At 40.7% G+C, this 22,221-nt stretch overlaps 1 protein-coding gene across 3 annotated transcripts in view; it reads right to left on the bottom strand.

Annotated features, from left to right (window-relative positions):
• The window catches only part of homer1b (homer scaffold protein 1b), a 177,535-nt gene that overhangs the window by 21,216 nt on the left and 134,098 nt on the right, over positions 1-22,221 (bottom strand). For all 3 annotated transcript variants that reach the window (XM_014174926.3, XM_014174927.3, XM_014174925.3), the window contains one exon: positions 635-715. In XM_014174926.3, coding sequence (XP_014030401.2) covers positions 635-715 — 81 coding nt within the window. The remainder of the gene's footprint in view (positions 1-634; positions 716-22,221) is intronic.

The raw sequence follows: 22,221 nt of genomic DNA, 5'->3' as shown, positions 1-22,221 counted from the left end.
AAGAGACCTTGGTCTCAATGGGACTCCTGTTAAATATAGGTTAAGGGCTCGATTCAATCCATAGTGCTGAAGATCCGCATTATACGATTGAAATTTAAAGGTAATATTTCGATTGAGCCGACATACGCAGCGTTTACCGTGAATGCAGTCTCTGCAAACGCCGTAAAATTGCCTTTGTATGGCAATCATGCAACAAGGCAGCTCTTACATGCTACGGATTGAATTGAGCCCTAATTAAAAATAAAACATACTGTGCAAATCAGAAGATAGGTAAAGAGAGTTTTAATGAGAGAAGAATTGTTATGATATGTGGGGTAGTTTAGTGTATACACATAGATAGACAGCACACTACCACATCCACCCCTCATCCCTATGTGGCAGCAGCATAGATTCACGTTTTTTTTAAGGCTAGTGATAAGGATATTTTAAGTACAGTTCACATTTGAGTTATTAACTTAAAAAAGTAAGATGTGTTTTCAAAGCTTGTTAAACTAGCTACGGCTAGCTCTGGTCCAGGGCGTTATGGGCTGCTTACTGATGTTAAACATTGCAGCCTTGGCAGCAGCTAATGGGGATCCATAATAAATACAAATACAAAAGTCTAAAGCAACTGTTGTCAGTACAATGTACTCACCTGTAGTTTCTGTGTCAAGGAGTGTCTCTGCTCTAGCAGCTCGTTAGCATTCTCCACTTCCTCTTTCAACCGCTCCATTTCCTGTGGGTGAGACAGGGAGTTTCAGAGAAACAAGATACACATTGTTACAGATTGTTATTTGCTATACAGTGTATTCGGAAAGTATTCAGACCCCTTCCCTTTTCCCACATTATGTTACGTTACAACCTTATATAAAATGTATTAAAAAAAACATTTTCCTCATCAATCTACATACAATACCGCATATTGACAAAGCGAGAAAAAAATAATAATTTGCAAATGTATTAAACATGTAAAATAGAAATACCTTATTTACATAAGTATTTTGCTATGAAACTCAAAATTTCCATTGAACATCCTTGAGATGTCTCTACAACTTGATTGGAGTCCACCTGTGGTAAATTCTATTGATTGGGCATGATTTGGAAAGACACACACCTGTCTACAGTGGGCTCCAAAATTACTGCCACCCCTGACTGGCAATGCACAAACAATACTTAAAAAAATATAAACAATATAATTATAGAGATAAACTCAAAATACCAACATGTGAGAAATACTGTACTTTATTAATGTTTCAATGGAACACACCAAAATCATTTATTGATTCAATTAAAAATCAACGTCAGGAGTGGTGACAAAATGGCGTCTTAATTAAGAGTGTTTCAGCGAGCTCCCGTGGCATTTGTTAATTTCTGTTTTTATATTCATTTTCTAGCTTGAAAAAGTGGTAGAATTTGCTAAATAAGTTATCCTCTTGACGGTCGCCTAGGATAGGGGGCGCCACAGCGCATTTTGAAAACAATTCTTGCCCATTTTAAACGGCCTACTACTCAAACTCAGAAGCTAGGATATGCATATAATCAATACTTGTGGATAGAAAACACCCTAAAGCTTCTAAAACTGTTTGAATGGTGTCTGTGAGTATAACAGAACTCATATGGCAGTCAAAACCCCGAGACAGATCGAAACAGGAAGTGGAATTCTGAATTGCGGACTCAACTTCATCACGTTGCCTATTAATCACACCGTGAGCTATGGTTCATTGAGCACTTCCTATTGCTTCCACTAGATGTCCCCAGTCTTTACAAAGTGATTTGAGTCTCCTACTGTGAAAACTGACAGAATGACACACTGTGGAACGTGGTCACACGGAGAGGGTCATCACCATTATGACGCCGGCGCCCCTGGCTACCCTCCCCTTTCGAAACGTTTATAAAGACAATGCAATCGTCCCCCTTGAATCTTATTGGAGCTCTGATTGAAAAAGGCCCTAAAGATTTATGTTATACAGCGTTTGACATGTTTGAACGAACCTAAATAAGAAAAAAATGCATTTTGTTGAAAGAGTAGCCCCGCGCACGTCGGAAACTTTTGGTGCAGCCTTCAGAACGCGCTAGCAACAACAAGCTAATGGAACATAAAGGATGAACTTTTTCGAACGAAAATACATTTGTTGTGGACCTGGGATTCCTGGAAGTGCCTAAGGATGAAGATAATCAAAGGTAAGGGATTATTGACAATAATATACAAGACTAGATTTGATATGTGATTGTTTTCCAAGATGGCGCTGACCTGTATTGCTAGCCTATTGTTCTGAGTATCGCATCCCCTTTTATCGCAAAGTGTGATTACCCAGTAAAGTTATTTTTAAATCTGGCCTTACAGGTGCTTTCAAGAGATATTCATCTATAAATCTTAGAATGACAATATTACATTTTTAAAATGTTTTCAAATAGTAATTTCGTAAATTGTAGCGCTGTTTCATCGGATGCATTTGAGGGAAAATAGTTAGTCAACGTTACGCACCGATGTAAAATGCTGTTTTTATATATAAATATGAACTTTATCGAACAAAAGAATGTATTGTGTAACATGATGTCCTAGGTGTGTCATCTGATGAAGATTGTCAAAGGTTAGTGCTGCATTTAGCTGTTTTTTGGTTATTTGTGATGCATGTGGTTGGTCGGAAAATGGCTATGTGGCTACTTTTACGATATACTCCTCTAACATAATCTAATGTTTTGCTTTTGCTGTAAAGCCTTTTTGAAATCGGACAACGTGGTTTGATTCAGGAGAGGTGTATCTATAAAATGATATAATTTGAAAAAAAAATGGATTTTTTTTGTTTTTATACGTTTTGTTATGCTAATGGCGATAGGATTTTTCGCTGGATGTCCGTCCCGAGGCCGCACAGGGTTTAACCTACAATGAGTCTCGATGGCTATTTCTCAAATATTTCCGACAACATGCCCAGCAGAACTACTGAAAACTGGACAAAAACCACCACCCCTGTAGATGTGCAGGAGGAGCTAGCTAACTTTAGCGAAGCTAACACCATTGTGGATCCAGGCACAATGGACCTGGTGATTCAAAGTATGATGGATAACATTACTAAAGTGATCGATGTTAAGATTGGAATGGTCTTGGAAGCAATAGCAGGCCATTCAGCTGAACTACAGTGGGTTGTCAAGCGTGTGGATGTGGCGGAAGGAAGAATTGCTACTGTGGAAACTTCAACTACATCAATGGACACTAAGATAAAGGCACTTGAGAAACAGGTGCACGAAATGGCGGAGCACATTGAAGACTTGGATAATCGAGGACGCAGATGCAATATCTGTGTTGTGTGACTCCCAGAAAATTCTGAAGGGACACATTCAGTAAAAATGTTCTGGCTACCTTTCAAATGGACACTAAGGCTGGTCTTGTGAAGCTGGACAGAGCCCATCGCTCTCAAGCACCGATACCCAGTCCCAACCAGCGCCCACGGCCAGTGGTTATAAAGTTCCACAACTTCACCGACAAGCAACGCGTCATGGATACGGCCAGACATATCGGTTCTGACGGTAGTCAATGTCAAGAGTCTCATTCTTCAATGATTACTCCACAGCGGTGGTACAAAGACGCAAGGCATTTAATGAGGTGAAGGCTCGACTCAAGAGAATGAAGATGGACTACACACTGCTGTACCCGGCCACATTGAAGATGATGGTCAACGGATGGCCTAAGAAACTCTACACACCTGAAGAGGCTTCTGCGTTTATTGACTCTCTCGGTTAAATAACTTTAAGCTGCACCTCCGCAGCATTGGATAACTTTTTATTTGAATCTGATCATGAAGCAGTGATGTGAGTTCTCAAGTGGTCCTGTTCAGTAATATTCGTATCTTTATTATTTTTCTTGCTAAGACTGAGATATGTGTGAATCTATATTGGTGCCCAGGCTTGGTTTTAGGTGGAAGAGCCTCAATCTTCTTTTATTGATTTTAATTTCTATATATATAAAGGATGAGGCTATAGAGTGGCTATGCGGACTTAAGAGTCTACATTGGAGAGTTGCAATCCCCTGCGTGTTAGCTAGTGGGAAAAACTTTACATGTTTAATTTTTTGGTTTAGTATAGTTCGGGTTCAGGGTTCATATCGTTTGTTTATGCTCGGTGAGATTGAGGAGAGTTCAACACATGGGAAAAGGTACCACCCCATCTTTATAGTATTATTCAGTCTGGATATTGGTTGGTCAAAGTGCAATGACAGGTAACAGACTGTGTGTATGCACATGGAACATTAGAGGGAGCCATAACCCCATTAAAAGGAAGACAATACTGTCTTTTTGGAAAAAAATTAATATTGATATTGCTCTGTTGCAAGAAACTCATTTGGATGATAATGAGCATCTGAAATTGCAACAAGGGGGGTTTGGTCAAGTGTTTTTCTCATCATTTACATCCAGAAGTAGAGGTGTAGCAATTCTTGTGAAAAAGAACCTACCAGTTAAGGTGTTGAATTGTGTGAAAGATAAATTTGGTCGTTTTTTTTAATTAATGGTACTTCACAAAGGCAGAACATTTCCATAATGAATATTTACTTCCCCCTGCCCACCTCCGTTATTTCCTCACTAAGGTATTTCTAGACTTTTCAGAATTAAACTCAGACACTGCAGTGGTTGGAAGAGATTTTAATTGTTTGTTGAACCCCCTTATTGACAAGTTTCCCAGCGGTATAGCGTCACTCTCTCCTCAAGCTAGTTCACTTAAAGCTATTTGTGATGATCTGGGGTATGCTGATGTTTGGAGAACCTTTCATCCCTCCAACAGAGAGTTCATTTTTTTCTCTGCACCTCATGGATGTCAGACTAGAATAGATTACTTTTTCATGTCCAGGACGTCTTTGCAGTCTGTTTTATCCGCTAGGATAGGAAGCATAGTCATATCTGATCATGCAGAGGTGATCCTGGACATAAAACTCAATGGGGCATCCAATCTGTCAAGACATCGGAGGTTGAATATAACCATTCTTAAAGACCTTACATTTACATCATATTTTATTTCAGAGTTTAAAGCATTTTTCTCTATTAACTTTCAATCAACAGATAACCCCTCGCTCCTTTGGGACACCTGTAAAGCGTACGTCAGGGGTCTGATTATGTCATACACAGCCACTAAGAGTCGGAAAAAGCGTGAAAAGCAAAAAAACTTTAGAGGGTGAATTAGGAACTAAAGAGAAGGATTACATTAAAACTCCCACTCCTGCCCTATTAAAGGAAATATCAGTCCTTAGATCAACGTTGGACTCTCTCCTAACACAGGATGCTGAAAAGAAAATGAGATTTGTCAGGCAAAAGCTTTATGAACATGGAGATAAACCAGGAAAGTATTTGGCGTACCTAGCTAAAAAGAGAGCTGACTCAGTCAATTGCTACTATTAGTGATTCTGATGGCAATCATTTATATGAAAATAAATTGACAAATGAGTAATTTAAGAAATTTTATACAAATCTTTATGCCTCAGAACTGACAAATGCAACAAATTAATTGAGGACTTACTTTCTAAGATTGAGCTCCCTACTATCTCCTAAGAACAGAGGTATTTCCTTTATGCCCCTATTACCAAGGAAGAGATAATGCTCGCAATTAAGAATCTGCAAAATGGTAGGGCCCCAGGACCAGACGGGTTCTGTAGTGAGTTCTATAAAGAGTTCCATTGCCTGATCCTTGAGCCATTGCTTGATATGTTTAACCACTAATTTTCAAATGACCATCTCCCTCAAACGCTGAGAGAAGCCAACATATCACTTATTCTCAAAAAGAGAAAATGCCCAGAGTCTTGTTCCTCGTACAGAACCATTTCCCATCTGAATGTGGATAGAATATTGCTTTCTAAAATTCTAGCCACAAGATTAGAGGACTCACTGCCACTAATTATGAAAGGAGACCAAACTGGCTTCATTAAGGGCCGCAAGTCATGTAACAATGTCAGGCGGCTTCTTCATGTTATTCAAGCCTACCAACAAAGTGCTATGGATGGTCTTGTGCTCTCCCTAGATGCTGAGAAAGCTTTTGACTGTGTGGAGTGGTCTTACCTATTGGGGCGGCAGCATAGCCTACTGGTTAGAGCGTTGGACTAGTAACCGAAAGGTTGCAAGATTGAATCCCCAAGCTGACAAGGTACAAATCTGTCGTTCTGCCCCTGAACAAGGCAGTTAACCCACTGTTCCTAGGCCGTCATTGAAAATAAGAATTTGTTCTTAACTGTCTTGCCTAGTTAAATAAATATAAATAAAACAATTCTTTGCTCTGACTAAATTTGGTCTAGGGGACAACTTTATAAAATGGGTTAAAGTTTTAGGTCAAATAGCTTCTCTATACTCAGAGGTACCAGACAGAGCTGACCCTTGTCCCCTCTCCGATTCACACTCGCTTTGGAACCACTGGCCGAGGCCATCAGAGTAACGCCTGCTCATTGGTGACGTTCACCATAAAATAAGCTTGTATGCTGATGATGTCGTGATATTCATCTCTAGTCCCGAGACTTCAATTACATCTCTTGTTAATATTATTGAATTATTCAGTGAATTCTCAGGCTACAAGATTAACTTAACTAAATCAGAGGCTATGCCACTTGGTAACCTTCATTCTTTACCCCCTTTCCTTTTAAATGATCTCCCTCAGGTTTTACGTATCTGGGTATATTTGTAACTCCTAAATTCCAGCAAACGTACAAAGACAATTTTGTTCCCTTGTTTGATGCAATAAGGATCTGGTGTGCTGGAACTCTGTTCCAATTTCATGGTTGGATAGACTATCCCTCTTGAAAATGAACATTTTACCTAGACTACTTTACCCAATCCAAATGATCCCAGTATTACTCCCCAATAAGGTAATAAAGGATGTAAATGGATGGCTAAGTTCCTTTATATGGAGTAAACACAAGCCAAGACTTAAGATGGCAATATTGCAGCTGCCACGTTCTATGGGTGGCTTGGATCTGCCCAATATTAGGTTCTATCAGTGGTGTGCCCACCTATGTCACATTTCTGACTGGATCACAAATGATGACTCCTCTATTTGGTTAGACATTGAGACTTCTTTTTCAAAATACCTCTTTCAGGATCTTTTATTTTTCAGAAGTTTCAAGTCTGTAAAAGATCACTGCAATAACCCCACTACACTTAACACACTCAAAGTATGGAGATCAGTTCAACGTTTTTTGGGAAGGTCCAAACTAACCTCTGCTCTTACCCCAATTCTTAACAACACAGATTTTGGTCCAGGATTGCTGGATGCTGGCTTTAACTTTTGGCTTAATCAGGGCATAGGTAGACTACATTATTTATTTGCTGATAAGATTTTTTGGTCATTTGAGCAGATGGTTGGGAAATACCGACTCCCAAAGCAGGACTTTTTTCGCTTTCTACAGTAAGACATTATATTTTGAAGAGCACCACCTTAATTGGCAACCCTGACGTGTCTGTCATTGAAAGAATGCTTTTTTTTCCCACAAAGGAAAATATCTGTAAGTTTGTTTTATGATGCTTACTGTTGACACACAGAGGGTGAAGCAAGTGTGGGAGAAATAATTGTCTGTTACTATTGACGAAGAGATGAGGGAGGACATTTGGAGATATGCAAAAACAATATCTATATGTAATCGTACTAGAGCAATCGAGTTAAGAATAATACACAGATTGCATATATCCCCAAATCGCAGACACACTTTTAGCCCCTCTTCCTCTTCTCCTCGGTGTCTTAAATGTAAAACTGATACAGGCACCCTAACACATTGTTTATGGTCATGTTCTAAATTACAATGAGACTGGTCTGGTGTTCTGCAAGAAATTGAAAAAATTCTAGGGGTCGATCTAGAATTGGACCCAGTTTCTTTACTGTTAGGTCTCCCTAGCAGACATGTTACTGCTGTGGGAAAGAGGAGGCTTTACCAGAAGGCTGGGACTTGGCCATAGGTGGACTTTCCAACAAGACAATGACCCAAAACATACCTCAAGATCCACACAGAAATGGTTCTGTGACAACAAAATCAATGTTCTGCCATGGCCATCTCAGTCGCCGGACCTAAATCCAATCGAAAACCTGTGGGCTCAGTTGAAGAGGGCAGTTGATAAGCGCAAACCCAGGATCTTGAAAGGATCTGCATAGAGGAATGGTCCAAAATCCCTCCAAATGTGTTCCTTAACCTTGTCAAACATTACTAGAAAAGACTCCATGCTGTTATCCTTGCCAGAGGTGGTTGCACTGAGTACTAAATGAGGAGTGCCAATAATTATGAAACCTTGATTTAGGTTAAATTTATTTTGTATTAAATAATTGTATGATTTTGGTTGGTTCCATTGAAACATTAATAAAGTACAGTATTTGTCACATGTTGGTATTTTGAGTTTATCTCTATAATTACATTGTTTATATTTTTGAAAGTATTGTTTGTGCATTGCCAGTCAGGGGTGGCAGTAATTTTGGAGCCCACTGAAAATAAGGTACCACAGTTAACAGTGTATGTCAAAGAAAAACCAAGCCATGAGGTCGAAGGAATTGTCCATAGAGCTCTGAGACAGGATCGTGTCGAGGCACAGATCTGGGGAAGGGTACTAAACATTTTTGCAGCATTGAAGGTCCCCAAGAACACAATGGCCTCCATCATTTTTAAATGGAATGAGTTTGGACTCTTCCTAGAATTGGCCGCCGGCCAAACTGAGCAATCGAGGGAGAAGGGCCTTGGTCAGGGAGGTGACCAAAAACCCAATGGTCACTCTGACAGAGGTCTAGAGTTCCTCTGTGGAGATGGGAGAACCTTCCAGAAGGACAGCCATCTCTGCAGCACTCCAACAATCAGACCTTCATGGTGGAGTGGCAACGCAGGAGTGGCTTCGGGACAAGTCTCTGAATGTCCTTAAATGGCCCAGCAAGAGACCGGTCTTGAACCCGATCGAACATCTCTGGAGAGACCTGAAAATAGCATTTCTAAAAACCGGTATTTGCTTTGTCATTATGTGGTATTCTGTGTAGATTGATGAGGGGAAAAAAACAATTTAATACATTTTAGAATAAGGCTGTCGTAACCAATTGTGGGAAAAGTCAAGGGGTCTGAAAACTTTCCAAATGCACTGTATATAACCCCTGCTCAGGTAATTCGTCCCATTCCCACAATTTCACAGCATTATAACCATATTCCCAGGGGTATTGTCAGTAATAATCTTGTGACCATGAAGTTGAATTCCACTGTTAGCTCTGTTACTGTTAGCCCAATTAAGAAGCCCACTATGGTAAGCTTGTCCAGTGCTATTATATCAAATAACATAAATATGGACACACCCACTGTTTTCAAATCGCATAGAGTGATTGGGTTGTTACATATCAACGTACGGTGTTTGAAGTCAAAGATGGATTTATTTCATATCTGGTGCATGACACGAGCCCGGAGTTTGTTCTCACAGAGACTTGACTAAATGGCTCAATCCCAGACAAGGACATTGACATTGCTGATTACAACATAGTCAGGTGTGACAGACTGAAAAAAGGGGAGGGGTGGCTATATATGTGAAGTCAACTTCTGTGACATCATGTTCTCGAAATATCACTATCCCCCCCAAAATCTTTGCTTTTGGTTATAGATGTAGCCATAAGCCAAAATACACATGTATCTGTTTATCTGGCCTCTGACCATTTGAAGACTATTTGTCATGATTTTTAACACGACTCAACTGATTGCAAAACCCACATGGATTAGTGTAAAAATAAATCTAGCAACTCATCACCGATTTACATAATTCTACCAAACAGCCCCCACAAATACTTGCCCAGTGGTGTCTTTGCTAATGATCTCAGTGATCACGGTCCTACCGCATATTAGAGATACTAAACAGATAACCACTGATCCTCATATAAAATGAAATAAAATGTTATTTTGTCACATGCTTCGTGAACAACAAGTGTAGATTAACAGTGAAATGCTTACTTACAGGGCCTTCACAACAATGCAGAGAGAAAGAACATAGAGAAATAATATAACAGTAATAACACTTAATAATAAATATACAATGAGTAACTATAACTTGGCTATATACACGGCGTACCATTACCGAGTTGATGTGCAGGGGTACGAGGTAATTGAGGTAGATATGTACATATAACTAGGAATAAAATGACTAGGCAACAGGATAAATAATAAACAGTAGCAGCAGAGTATGTGATGAGTCAAAAAAGTTAGTGCAAAAAGGGTCAATGCAGATAGATAATTAACAAAATAGCTACCTGGACTAACTAAATAATTTAGCAGTCTTATGGCTTGTGGGTAGAAGCTGTTCAGGTGTCCTGTTGGTTCCAGAATTGGTGCATCGGTGCCGATTGCCGTGCGGTAGCAGAGAGAACAGTGTATGACTTGGGTGGCTGGAGTCTTTGGCAATTTTTACGGAGTTCCTCTGACACTGCCTTGTATAGAGGTCCTGGATGGTCCTGGAGAGCCCATGCCAAATCTCTTCAGCCTCCCAAAGGGGAAGAGGGTTGTCCGTTCCCTCTTCACAACTGCGTTGGTGTGTGTGGACCATGATAGATCATAAGTGATGTGGACAGCAAGGAACATGAAGCTCTTGACCCGCTCCACTACAGCCATGTCAATGTGAATGGGGGCGTGCTTGGCCCTCTGTTTCCTGTAGTCCATGATCGGCTCCTTGGTCTTGCTGACATTGGGGGAGAAGTTGTTGTCCTGGCATCACACTGTCAGGCCTACCAGCATCGTGTACTCAGCAAACTTAATGATGGTGTTGGAGTCGTGCACGGCCACACAGTCGTGGGTGACCAGGGAGTACAGAAGGAGACTAAGAATGCACCCCTGAGGGGCCCCTGTGTTGAAAGGATATGTTGCCTACCCCTCACCACTTGTGGGCAGCCCGTCAGGAAGTCCAAGATCCAGTTGCAGAGGGAGGTTTTCAGTCCCAGGGTCCTTACCTTAGTGATGCGCTTGGAGGGCACTATGGTGTTGAATGCTGTGCTGTAGTCAATGAACAGCATTCTGACATAGGTGTTCCTTTTCTCCAGGTGTTAGAGGGCAGTGTGAAGTAAAATAGAGATTGCGTAATCTGTGGTTCTGTTTGGACGGTATGCAAATTGGAATGGGTACTGGGTGTCTGGAATGATTGTGTTGATGTGAGCCATGACCAGACTTTCAAAGCATTTTATCGCTACAGATGTGAGTGCTACAGGGCTATAATCATTTAGACAGGTTACAGTACCATGGTGTCCTTGGGCACAGGGACTATGGTTGTCTACTTGAAACATGTAGGTATTAGAAACTGGGTCAAGGAGAGGCTTAATATGTCAGTGAAGACACTTGCCAGCTGGTCAGTGCATAATCTGAGCACATGTCCTGATAGTTCGTGAATGTTGACCTGTTTAAAGGTCTTACATCGGCTATGGAGAGCGTGATCCCAAGGTCATCCAGAACAGCTGGTGCTCTCATGCATTGTTCAGCGTTGGTTGCCTCGAAGCGAGCATAGAATGCATTTAGCTCTTCTGGTAGCTCGCGTCACTGGGCAGCTCGCGGATGGGTTTTCTTTTGTAATCCGTGATAGTTTGCAAGACATGCCGTTGACTGTTTTCATGGCTCCGAGGTCGTAGTGGGATTTCTTATAAGCGCCCGAATTAGTGTTCTCCGCCTTGAAAGCGGAAGCTCAAGCTCTTAGCTCAGTGCAGATGTTGCCTGTAATCCATGGCTTCTGGTTGGGATACAGTGCCTTCATTAAGTCATCTTTTTTATTTTACCAGGTAAGTTGACTGAGAACACATTCTCCATCACAGCAATGACCTGGGGAATAGTTGCAGGGGAGATGAGGGGGGATGAATGAGCCAATTGGAAACTGGGGATGTTTAGGTTGCCATGATGATATGAGGACCATATTGGGAATTTAGCCAGGACACTGGGGTTAACACCCATACTCTTACAATAAGTGCCATGGGATCTTTCGTGACCACAGAGAGTCAGGACACCCATTTAACGTCCCTTCCGAATAACGGCACCTTACCCAGGGGAATGTCCCCAATCACTGCTCTGCGGCATTGGGATATTTTTGGGGTACCAGAGGAAAGAGTGCCTTCTACACCCCTTGACTTATTCCACATTTTGTAGTGATACAGCCTGAATTCAAAATTGATTATATTGATTGTTTTTTTCACACATCTACAGTACATTCGGATAGTATTCAGACCCCTTCACTTTTTCCACAATTTGTTACGTTACAGCCATATTCTAAAATGGATTAAATAAATAAAAAATCCTCATCAATCTACACACAATACCACATAATGACAAAGCAAAAACAGGTTTTTAGAAATGTTTGCAAAACAAAAAACAGAAATACCTTATTTACATAAGTATTCAGACCCTTTGCTATGAGACTCGAAATTGAGCTCAGGTGCATCCTGCTCCCATTGAACATCCTTGAGATGTTTCTACAACTTGATTGGAGTCCACCTGTGGTAAATTCAATTGATTGGACATGATTTGGAAAGGCACACGCCTGTCTATGTAAGTCCCACAGTTGACAGTGCATGTCAGAGCAAAAACCAAGCCATGAGGTCGAAAGAATTGTCCTTAGAGCGCCGAGACAGGATTGTGTCAAGACACAGATCTGGGGAAGGGTACCAAAACATTTCTGCAGCACTGAAGCAGGGAGGTGACCAAGAACCCGATGGTCACTCTGACGGAGCTCCAGAGTTTCTTCTGTGGAGGTGGGAGAATCTTTGTGGCGGATGAATCAGAATTAGTTGGGTAACATAGATAATTAAGATGTTTTATTTGCATAATATGCTTATGTGAGATAATTGTCATTAGAATGTATCCCTTTGGACTCTGGTGTCTTTCAGTTGCACTTTTCCCTCAGCTGGAGCTCAGTCACTTGGGGCCCAGAGAGAGGAGAGGTCATGCTTGTCTTTTACATGTCTCTGGTGTTATGCAGAATATCAGAAAGGGAAGAGGACAGAATGGAACATTGTCTACATATATGTGTGTGTATGTGTGTGTGTTTTACTGAGGATGGGCCTCTATGAGATTTACGATGTCTTTTGATAATAACGCCTAAAGAGCATTCCAGAGGACATGAGCTAATGGTTGTTCTATACCGTACCATTGAGAGACGGTTCCAGTTTGGAGTAGGAGGACCAGACACTGGTCTATACAATGAACTCTGTTGACACAGCAGTTGCTGTCTTCTATGTTTTATAGATATCTTTCATACAAAACTTAACCTTGTGACCCATTCTATGTATCTGTGGTTCGTCATGTACGTTGAGAGGGATGTATCTTGGCTATAAAAGATCTTTGTACTTTTGTGTAATCACTTTTCAATGGTTCATTAGAGATAGCGCATCATTGAAAGTCAAAGGGCTTTTGCAAAAGCATCTTAATTATTAAAGATGTAGTTTTAAGTATAACTCTGACTGGTGTGTGAAGTTTGTAACTCATCTCATTTGGTAATGCAGAAATTAGCCGCCACACCTTCCAGAAGGATAACCATCTCTGCAGCACTCCAAAAATCAGGCCTTTATGGTACAGTGGCCAGACGGAAGCCACTCCTCAGTAAAAGGCACATGACAGCCTGTTTGGAGTTTGCCCAAAAGGCACCTAAAGGACTCTCAGACCATGAGAAACAAGATTCTCTGCTCTGATGAAACCATGGTTGAACTCTTTGTCCTGAATGCCAAGAGTCACATCTAGAGGAAACCAGGCACTGCTCATCACCTGGCCAAAACCATGTTTTTCAGGGGAAGGGACTGGGAGACTAGTCAGGATCAAGGGAAAGATGAACAGAGCAAAGTACAGATAGATCCTTGATGAAAACTTGCTCCAGGTTGTTCAGGAACTCAGACTGGGGTGACGGTTCACCTTCGAACAGGACAACAACCCTAAGCACACAGCCAAGACAACACATGAGTGGCTTTGGGACAAGTCTCTGAATGTCCTTGAGTTGCCCAACCAGAGCTCGGACTTGAACCCAATCTAAATTCTCTGTGGAGAGACCTGAAAATAGCTATGCAGCGACGCTCCCCATCCAACCTGACAGAGCTTGAGAGGATCTGTAGAGAAGAATGGGAGAAACTCCACAAATACAGGTGTGCCAAGCTTGTAGCGTCATACCCAAGAAGACTCGAGGCTGTAATTGCTGCCGAAAGTACTGAGTAAAGGGTCTGAATACTTATGTAAATGTGATATTTATTTATTTTTATTCATAGAAACCTGTTTTGCTTTGTCATTATGGGATATTGTCTGTAGATTGATGAGAAAAAAACGATTTAATCAATTTTAGAATAAGGCTGTAATGTAACAAAACGTGGAAAAAGTCAAGTGGTCTGAATACTTTTCGAATGCACTGTACACACAATATCCCACACTGAAAAAGTGAAGAAATAAAAAATCTAAATTGTTGTGCATTTATTGGAAATTAAATACAGAAATATCTAATTTACATAAGTATTCACACCCATGAGTCAATACATATTAGAATCGTCTTTGGCAGTGATTACAGCTGTGAGACGTCTCTAAGAGATTTGCACACCTGGTTTGTAAAATATTTTACCATTATTCTTTTTAAATTCTTCTAGATCTGTCAAGTTGGTTGTTGATCATTGCTAGACAGACATTTTCAAGTCTTTCCATAGATTTTCAAGCTGATTTAAGTCAACACTGTAACTCGGCCACTCAGGAACTTTCAATGTCATCTTGGTAAGCAACTCCAGCAGCCACCACCATTCTTGAAAATATGAAGTGTTACTCAGTGATGTGCTGTGTTGGATTTGCCCCAAACATAACACTTTGTATTCAGGACATAAAGTTAATTTCTTTGCCACATTTTTTTGCAGTTTTACTTTAGTGCCTTATTGCAAACAGGATGCATGTTTTAAGATATTTTAGTCTGTACAAGCTTCCTTCTTTTCACTCTGGCATCTAGGTTAGTATTGTGGAGTAACTACAATGTTGTTGATCCATCCTCAGTTTTGTCCTATCACAGCCATTAAGCTCTGTAACTATTTTAAAGTCACCATTGGCCACATGGTGAAATCACTGAGCAGTGTCCTTCCCCTCTGGCAACTGAGTTAGGAAGAACGCCTGTGTCTTTGTAGTGATTAATAACTTCACCATGCTCAACATGATATTCAATGTCTTTATTTATTTTATTTTTTACTTATGTACCAGCCTTCTTTTCGAGGCATTGGAAAAACCTACCTGATCTTTGTGTAAGGACCGACACTGGAGACGAGAAGCGCAGCCTTCCCACCTGGGTGAGCCTGGCGGGCTGGCCGAGGCATGGGTGCTGGACAAGCCGGCTGAGGCATAGAAGCCTGACGAGCCGGCTGAGGCGTGGGAGCCCAACGATTCGGCTGAGGCGTGAAAGCCTGACGATCCCACTGAGGCATGAGAGCCTGACGGGCAGACTGAGGCATGATGTGAGATGGGTGCCTGCCGAGCCAACCGAGGCAAGGAAACCTCTCGAGCCAGCTATGGCGTGGAAGCCCGACGAGCCAGCTGAGGCACCCCCGGTTCCATTGGCAGCGGCACCCTTTCCCGACATCACCACCAAAAACAAAAAACAAGTACTTCCTGATGCTTCAAATAGTGGTGTCAGCATTCTCTAAGGACCGACGCTGGAGACGAGAAGCAAGTTCAGGGAGTGGACATTTAATCAAAAACGGACATCAAACAAAACATGAACAGCATCTGGACGGGGGGGACAAAACGACATTACGACAATAATGCTGACACGGGGAACAAAACTGAGGAACAGACAGATATAGAGGGGGCAATCAACAACGTGAAGGAGTCCAGGCGAGTCCAATGAGCGCTGATGCGCGTAATGATGGTGACAGGTTAGCGTAATGAATGGCAGCCTCGCTTGAGGGGAGTGGGAGCAGGCGTGAGTCCATACAACTTATTATGTGACTTGTTAAACACATTTTTACTCCTGAAGTTATTTAGGCTTGCCATAAGAAGGGGGTTGAATAGTTATTGACTCAAGACATTTCAGCTTTTCATTTTTTATTAATTTGTAAAAATGTCTAAAATCATAATTCCACTTTGACAATATGGGGTAAATCTCAATGTAATAAATGTTGAAATTCAGGCTGTAACACAACAAAATGTTAGTTTTGCTTGTAAGCAGGAATCAGGAGGATATAATTATGGTCAGAATTGATAAATGGAAGGAGAACTTTGTATGCATTTTTGTGTGTGGAGTAAAGGTGATCTAGAGTTCTGTCTCCTGTAGTTGCACAGGTGACATGCTGGTAAAATTTGTTAAAACAGACTTCAGTTTCCCTGCCTTAAAATCCCCAGCCACTAGGAGCGCCACCTCTGGATGAGCATTTTCTTGTTCGCTGATGACCCTATACAGCTCGTTGAGTGTGGTCTTAGTGCCAGCATCGGTTTGTGGTGGTAAATAGACAGCTACGAAAAACACAGAAAACTGTCTTGGTAAATAGCATGGTCTACAGCTTATCATGAGGTATTCTAACTCAGGCGAGCAGAACCTTGAGACTCTCTTAATATTAGTGATCGCACACCAGCTGTTGTCAACAAAGACACCCGCACCTCCCCCCTTGAGCTTACACAAGGCTGCAGTTCGATCCTGCTGATGCATAGAAAAACCAGCTAGATATAGATTATCCATGTCCTTGTTCAGCTAGGACTCCGAGAAACATAAGATATTACAGGTCTTCAGCTCCCGTTGATAGGATAGTCTCGAATAGAGCTCGTCCAGTTTGTTCTCCAGTAGTGGTACGTTCGCCAATAGAACGTAGGGTAGAGCTGGATAATTTATTAGCCAACGTAGTTTCATTAGAGTGCCCGCACGTTGGCCTCTTACGCCATCGCTTCCTTTTCCGAGTCTCTGAAATTAGGGCCTGGTCCGGGGTGAGAAGTATTTCCTGCGCCGCCGACTCATTTAAAGAGAAATCTTTATCCAAATCGCTGTTCTCATATCTAGAAGCCTTTTTCGGTCACAGGAAACGATGGCGGAAACATTATGTACAAAAACACACAAAATAGCAGAGTAGGTCAGGTGCCATTTTGTGTCGTATAATTATGAACAGATATTTTAAACATTGTTCCCCACAAGCTTTTCTTCATGATATTATTCCTCTGACTTCTCCTCTATCAGCTGCATGCATGACCCTGAATTAGCTCTAGAATTTTTATTATCTATTTTTTTCACTCTGGCAGACAAACAAGCTCCCTTTAAACTCTTGGTTCTCTACAAAACTTTCAGATCTTGTTATGATGAATGGCCTGGGCCAAAGCTAGAAAATATTACTCTGTAGCAGATTGGCAGTTTTTCAGGCAATTTAGAAACAGATGCACTTCCTCAGTCAAGAAAGCTAAATCTAGCTACTTTCTAAGTTCTATCTCTGACTCTGCTGGTGAACCGTCAACATTTTGGAAAACAGTTAATACACTGATGCGTGGAAAATCTTCTCCTTTCCTGCCTAAGCAAGTTGTCAGACTCTGGCATCATTACTGAGAAAATCAGATTTGTGAAGCTTTTAATTAACATTTTATCTCTGCAGTATTTTTATTTGAAATAAATGGTGGAACTGACCCTGGTCAGCCAGACAACTGCCTGCCCCTCTCCCAGTCTTTAGCTGGCTCGATGGAAGTTCCGTTAACTTCTCGTGAATCTTTGCTTTAATTTCAACAGCTTTCTTCTTCTGATGGGCTCGATGCCTTGTGCAAGATTGATGGAAAATAAATTCACTGGGGCTGATTTGCTTGAGCCATTGCTTCAGCTTTCTGCTCCTCTGAATGCAGAATCTTTAACACATTTCTAACCTTACAATTACTTCTGGTACCATCCCCAGGGTCTGAAAGGCGGCTCATATACTCCCCCTTCACAAAGGTGGTGACACATATGACCTAAATAATTATTGCCCCATTTTCAAAAACTCTCTTGCCTAGAAACAATTATAGAATCCTTGTTAAATACTCAACTTAGATCCTTTTTATCAACAAAATGTATTCTAAATGTACACCAGTCAGGTTTCAGACCAGGTCATAGCATTATCTCTGCTACTTCTTTGGTCTTAAATTATGTTCTTAATTGTTTGGATAAAAATAAACATTGTGCAGCCCTTTTTATTGACTGTCTAAAGCTTTTGACACTGTGGATCACTCAGTAATTATTCCGAAGCTTTCATCAATTGTCCTGCACCAGGCAGGCTGTGTGTAGCTGGTTTGAAAATGATTTAACAGACCACATTGTGTATTAATGATGGTGTTAAATCAGGTTTTCTGGACATAACAAAGGGATCGATTCTTGGGCCAGTTCTTTTCACTATTTATAGGAACACAATTTTTTTTATCTATGAAAAAGTTAAACTTTGACCTGCTATTTCCCCCACAGCTGACCAGGTTCTGTCAGAGCTTTAATCTGCATTTATTGCACTGCGGAAAGCCTTTGTGAAACTGAAATTGGTACTTAATGCAGGTAAACCCAAGTACATGTTATTTTCCAAATCATGCATACATACAGTTGAGGTCGGAAGTTTACATACACTTAGTCATTAAAACTCGCTTTTTCAACCACTCCACACATTTCTTGTTAACAAACTATAGTTTTGGCATGTCGGTTAGGACATCTACTGTGTGCATGACACCATTTTTTTTTCCAACAATTGTTTAAAATTGTTTACTTTCACTTAAAATTCACTGTATTGAATTTCAGTGGGTCAGAAGTTTACATACACAAATTGACTCTGCCTTTAAACAGCTTGGAAAATTCCAGAAAATGATGTCATGGCTTTAGATGCTTCTTATAAGTTAATTGACATAATTTGAGTCAATTGGAGGTGTACCTGTTGATGTATTTCAAAGCCTACCTTCAAACACAGTGCCTCTTTGCTTGACATCATGGGAAAATCAAAAGAAATCAGCCAAGACCTCAGAAAAATAATTGTAGACCTCCACAAGTCTGGTTCATCCTCCACAAGTCTGGTTCATCTGTACAAACAATAGTACGCAAGTATAAACACCATGGGACCACGCAGCCGTCATACCGCTCAGGAAGGAGACGCGTTCTGTCTCCTAGAGATTAACGTACTTTGGTGCGAAAAGTGCAAATCAATCCCAGAACAACAGCAAAGGACTTTGTGAAGATGATGGAGGAAACAGGTACAAAAGTATCTATATCCACAGTAAAACGAGTCCTATATCGACATAACCTGAAAGGCCGCTCGGCAAGGAAGAAGCCACTGCTCCAAAACTGCCATAAAAAAGCCAGACCAAGGTTTGCAACTGCACATGGGGACAAAGATCATACTTTTTGGAGAACTGTTTGGCCATAATGACCATCGTTATGTTTGGAGGAAAAAGGGGGACGCTTGCAAGCCGAAGAACACCATCCCAACCGCGAAGCACGGGAGTGGCAGCATCATGTTGTGGGGGTGCTTTGCTGCAGGAGGGACTGGTGCACTTCACAAAATAGATGGCATCATGAGGAAAGAAAATTACATGGATATATTGAAGCAACATCTCAAGACACCAGTCAGGAAGTTAAATCTTTGTCACAAATGGGTCTTCCAAATGGACAATGACCCCAAGCATACTTCCAAAGTTGTGGACAACAAAGTCAAGGTATTGGAGTGGCCATCACAAAGCCCTGACCTCAATATAGAATATTAATATTTGTATGCAGAACTGAAGAAGCGTGTGTGAGCAAGGAGGCCATCAAACCTGACTCAGTTAAACCAGCTCTGTCAGGAGGAATGGCCAAAAATTCACCCAACTTATTGTGGGAAGCTTGTGGAAGGCTACCCGAAACGTTTGACCCAAGTTAAACAATTTAAAGGCAATGGTACCAAATACTAATTGAGTGTATGTAAACTTCTGACCCACTGGGAATGTGATGAAAGAAATAAAAGCTGAAATAAATCATTCTCTCTACTATTATTCTGACATTTCACATTCTTAAAATAAAGTGGTGGTCCTAAATGAACTAAAACAGGGAATTTTTACTAGGATTAAATGTCAGGAATTGTGAAAAACTGAGTTTAAATGTATTTGTCTAATGTGTATGTCATCTTCCGACTTCAACTGTACTTTGGATGGTGCCATTATTGATTGTGTTCCCACCTATAAATATCTGGGCATCTGGATTGCTCAAAAAGCTATCTTTCAAAAAGCATGTTGATTAATCAGTTAAGAAATCAATAATTAAAATAGGCGTCCTCTATAGGAACAGGTCCTGTCTTCCATTATTGCAGAAAACAAATAATTCAGTCAACATTCATTCCTATGGCAATATTGTCTATATGCATACAGCTGCCACTGTATTGTAGCCATTGGACAAAGTTGATCATAGCTCATTGCAACTTATTATGGGCGATAGGTTCAGTACACATCATTGCATTTTGTATCAGAATGTGGGCTGACCCTCGAAGTGTCGTAGAATGATTCATTGGACTCTTTTTGTCTATAAAGCCCTCTTGCATAAACTTCTACCATACCTTACCTTATTGTTAACCTATAGATATACGGGCTACCGGACACAGGCTGAGAGATGGCTAACTCTAGAGATCCCTTCGATCTCCACTGAGTTGGGTAGATCTGCTATTTGTTTTTTTGCATCTGGAATGATCTACAATGCACTTTAAAATTGAAGGAATTGGTGCCTCTAGGGCATTTCAGACGGTTGTTAGGGGACCTTTTTTACTGAAGAATGTGTCTGGTTTTTATGATTGTGTTTTGCTTTTTCTGTATTGTTGTGTATATGAATGTGTTTCTTAACACCTCTTGGGGCTAGGTGGGATGCTAGCGTGCCACCCGTGGTGCACTCCATCAACAGCAGGTGCATTTCAAGAGCGGCAAATTTGAATCCAAATAAATGTCAAAATTCAAATTTTTCAAAAATACAACTATTTTACACCATTTGAAAGATAAACATCTCCTTAATCTAACCACGTTTTACGATTTCAAAAAGGTTTTACGGCGAAAGCATAAATTTAGAGTATGTTAGGACAGTACATTTACAAGAGTTGTGTGTAATGTTTTGTCAAGTCAAAGACAGGGTCACCAAAACCATAAAACCAGCTAAAATGATGCACTAACCTTTTACAATCTCCATCAGATGACACTCCTAGGACATTATGTTAGACAATGCATGCATTTTTAGTTCTATCAAGTTCATATTTATATCCAAAAACAGCGTTTTACTATGGCATTGATGTTGAGGAAATCGTTTCCCTCCAATAACCGGCAGTCAAGTCAGCGTCACAAATTAAATAATTAAAATTAGAAAACATTGGTAAAATATTATATTGTCATTTAAAGAATTATAGATTTACATCTCTTGAACGCAATCAACTTGCCAGATTTAAAAATAACCTTACTGGGAAATCACACTTTGCAATAATCTGAGCACTGCGCCCAGAAAAATACGCGTTGCGATACAGACTAGACGTCATGTTGGGGAGATCTAAAATCGAAAATACTATGTAAATAATCCATTACCTTTGATTCTCTTCATCAGATGTCACTTCCAGGTATCACAGGTCCATAACGAATGTAGTTTTGTTCAAAAAAGCTCATCATTTATGTCCAAAAATCTCCGTCTCGTTAGCACATGATGTAAGCCAGCCGGACTTCTCGTCATGAACGAGGGGAAAAAATATATTTCCGTTCGTTCAAACATGTCAAACGTTGTATAGCATAAATCATTAGGGCCTTTTTTAACCAGAACATGAATAATATTCAAGGTGGACGAATGCATACTCTTTTATAACGTATTGGAACGAGGGTACCCAACATGAACTCGCACGCCAGGTGTCTAATGGGACATCATCGTTCCATGGCTCTTGTTCGGTCAGATCTCCCTCCAGAAGACTCAAAACACTTTGTAAAGGCTGGTGACATCTAGTGGAAGCAATAGGAAGTGCCAAAATATTCCTAAACCCCTGTGTTTTTCAATGGGATAGGTTTAAAGTCAATACAACACATCAGGTATCCACTTCCTGTCAGAAAATGTCTCAGGGTTTTGCCTGCCAAATGAGTTCTGTTATACTCACAGACACCATTCAAACAGTTTTGGAAACTTTAGAGTGTTTTCTATCCATATATAATAAGTATATGCATATTCTAGTTACTGGGTAGGATTAGTAACCAGATTAAATCGGGTACATTTTTTTTATCCAGACGTGCAAATGCTGCCCCCTAGACCCAACAGGTTAACCTGTTAGGGCTAGGGGGCAGTATTTACACCGCCGGATAAAAAACGTACCCGATTTAATCTGGTTACC

Source organism: Salmo salar, chromosome 26 (assembly GCF_965601325.2).
Source record: "Salmo salar chromosome 26, fSalSal1, whole genome shotgun sequence".
Lineage (NCBI taxonomy): Eukaryota > Metazoa > Chordata > Actinopteri > Salmoniformes > Salmonidae > Salmo > Salmo salar.
The sequence above is the reverse complement of the archived record's forward strand: the minus strand, read 5'-3'. Positions and strand labels throughout refer to the sequence as shown.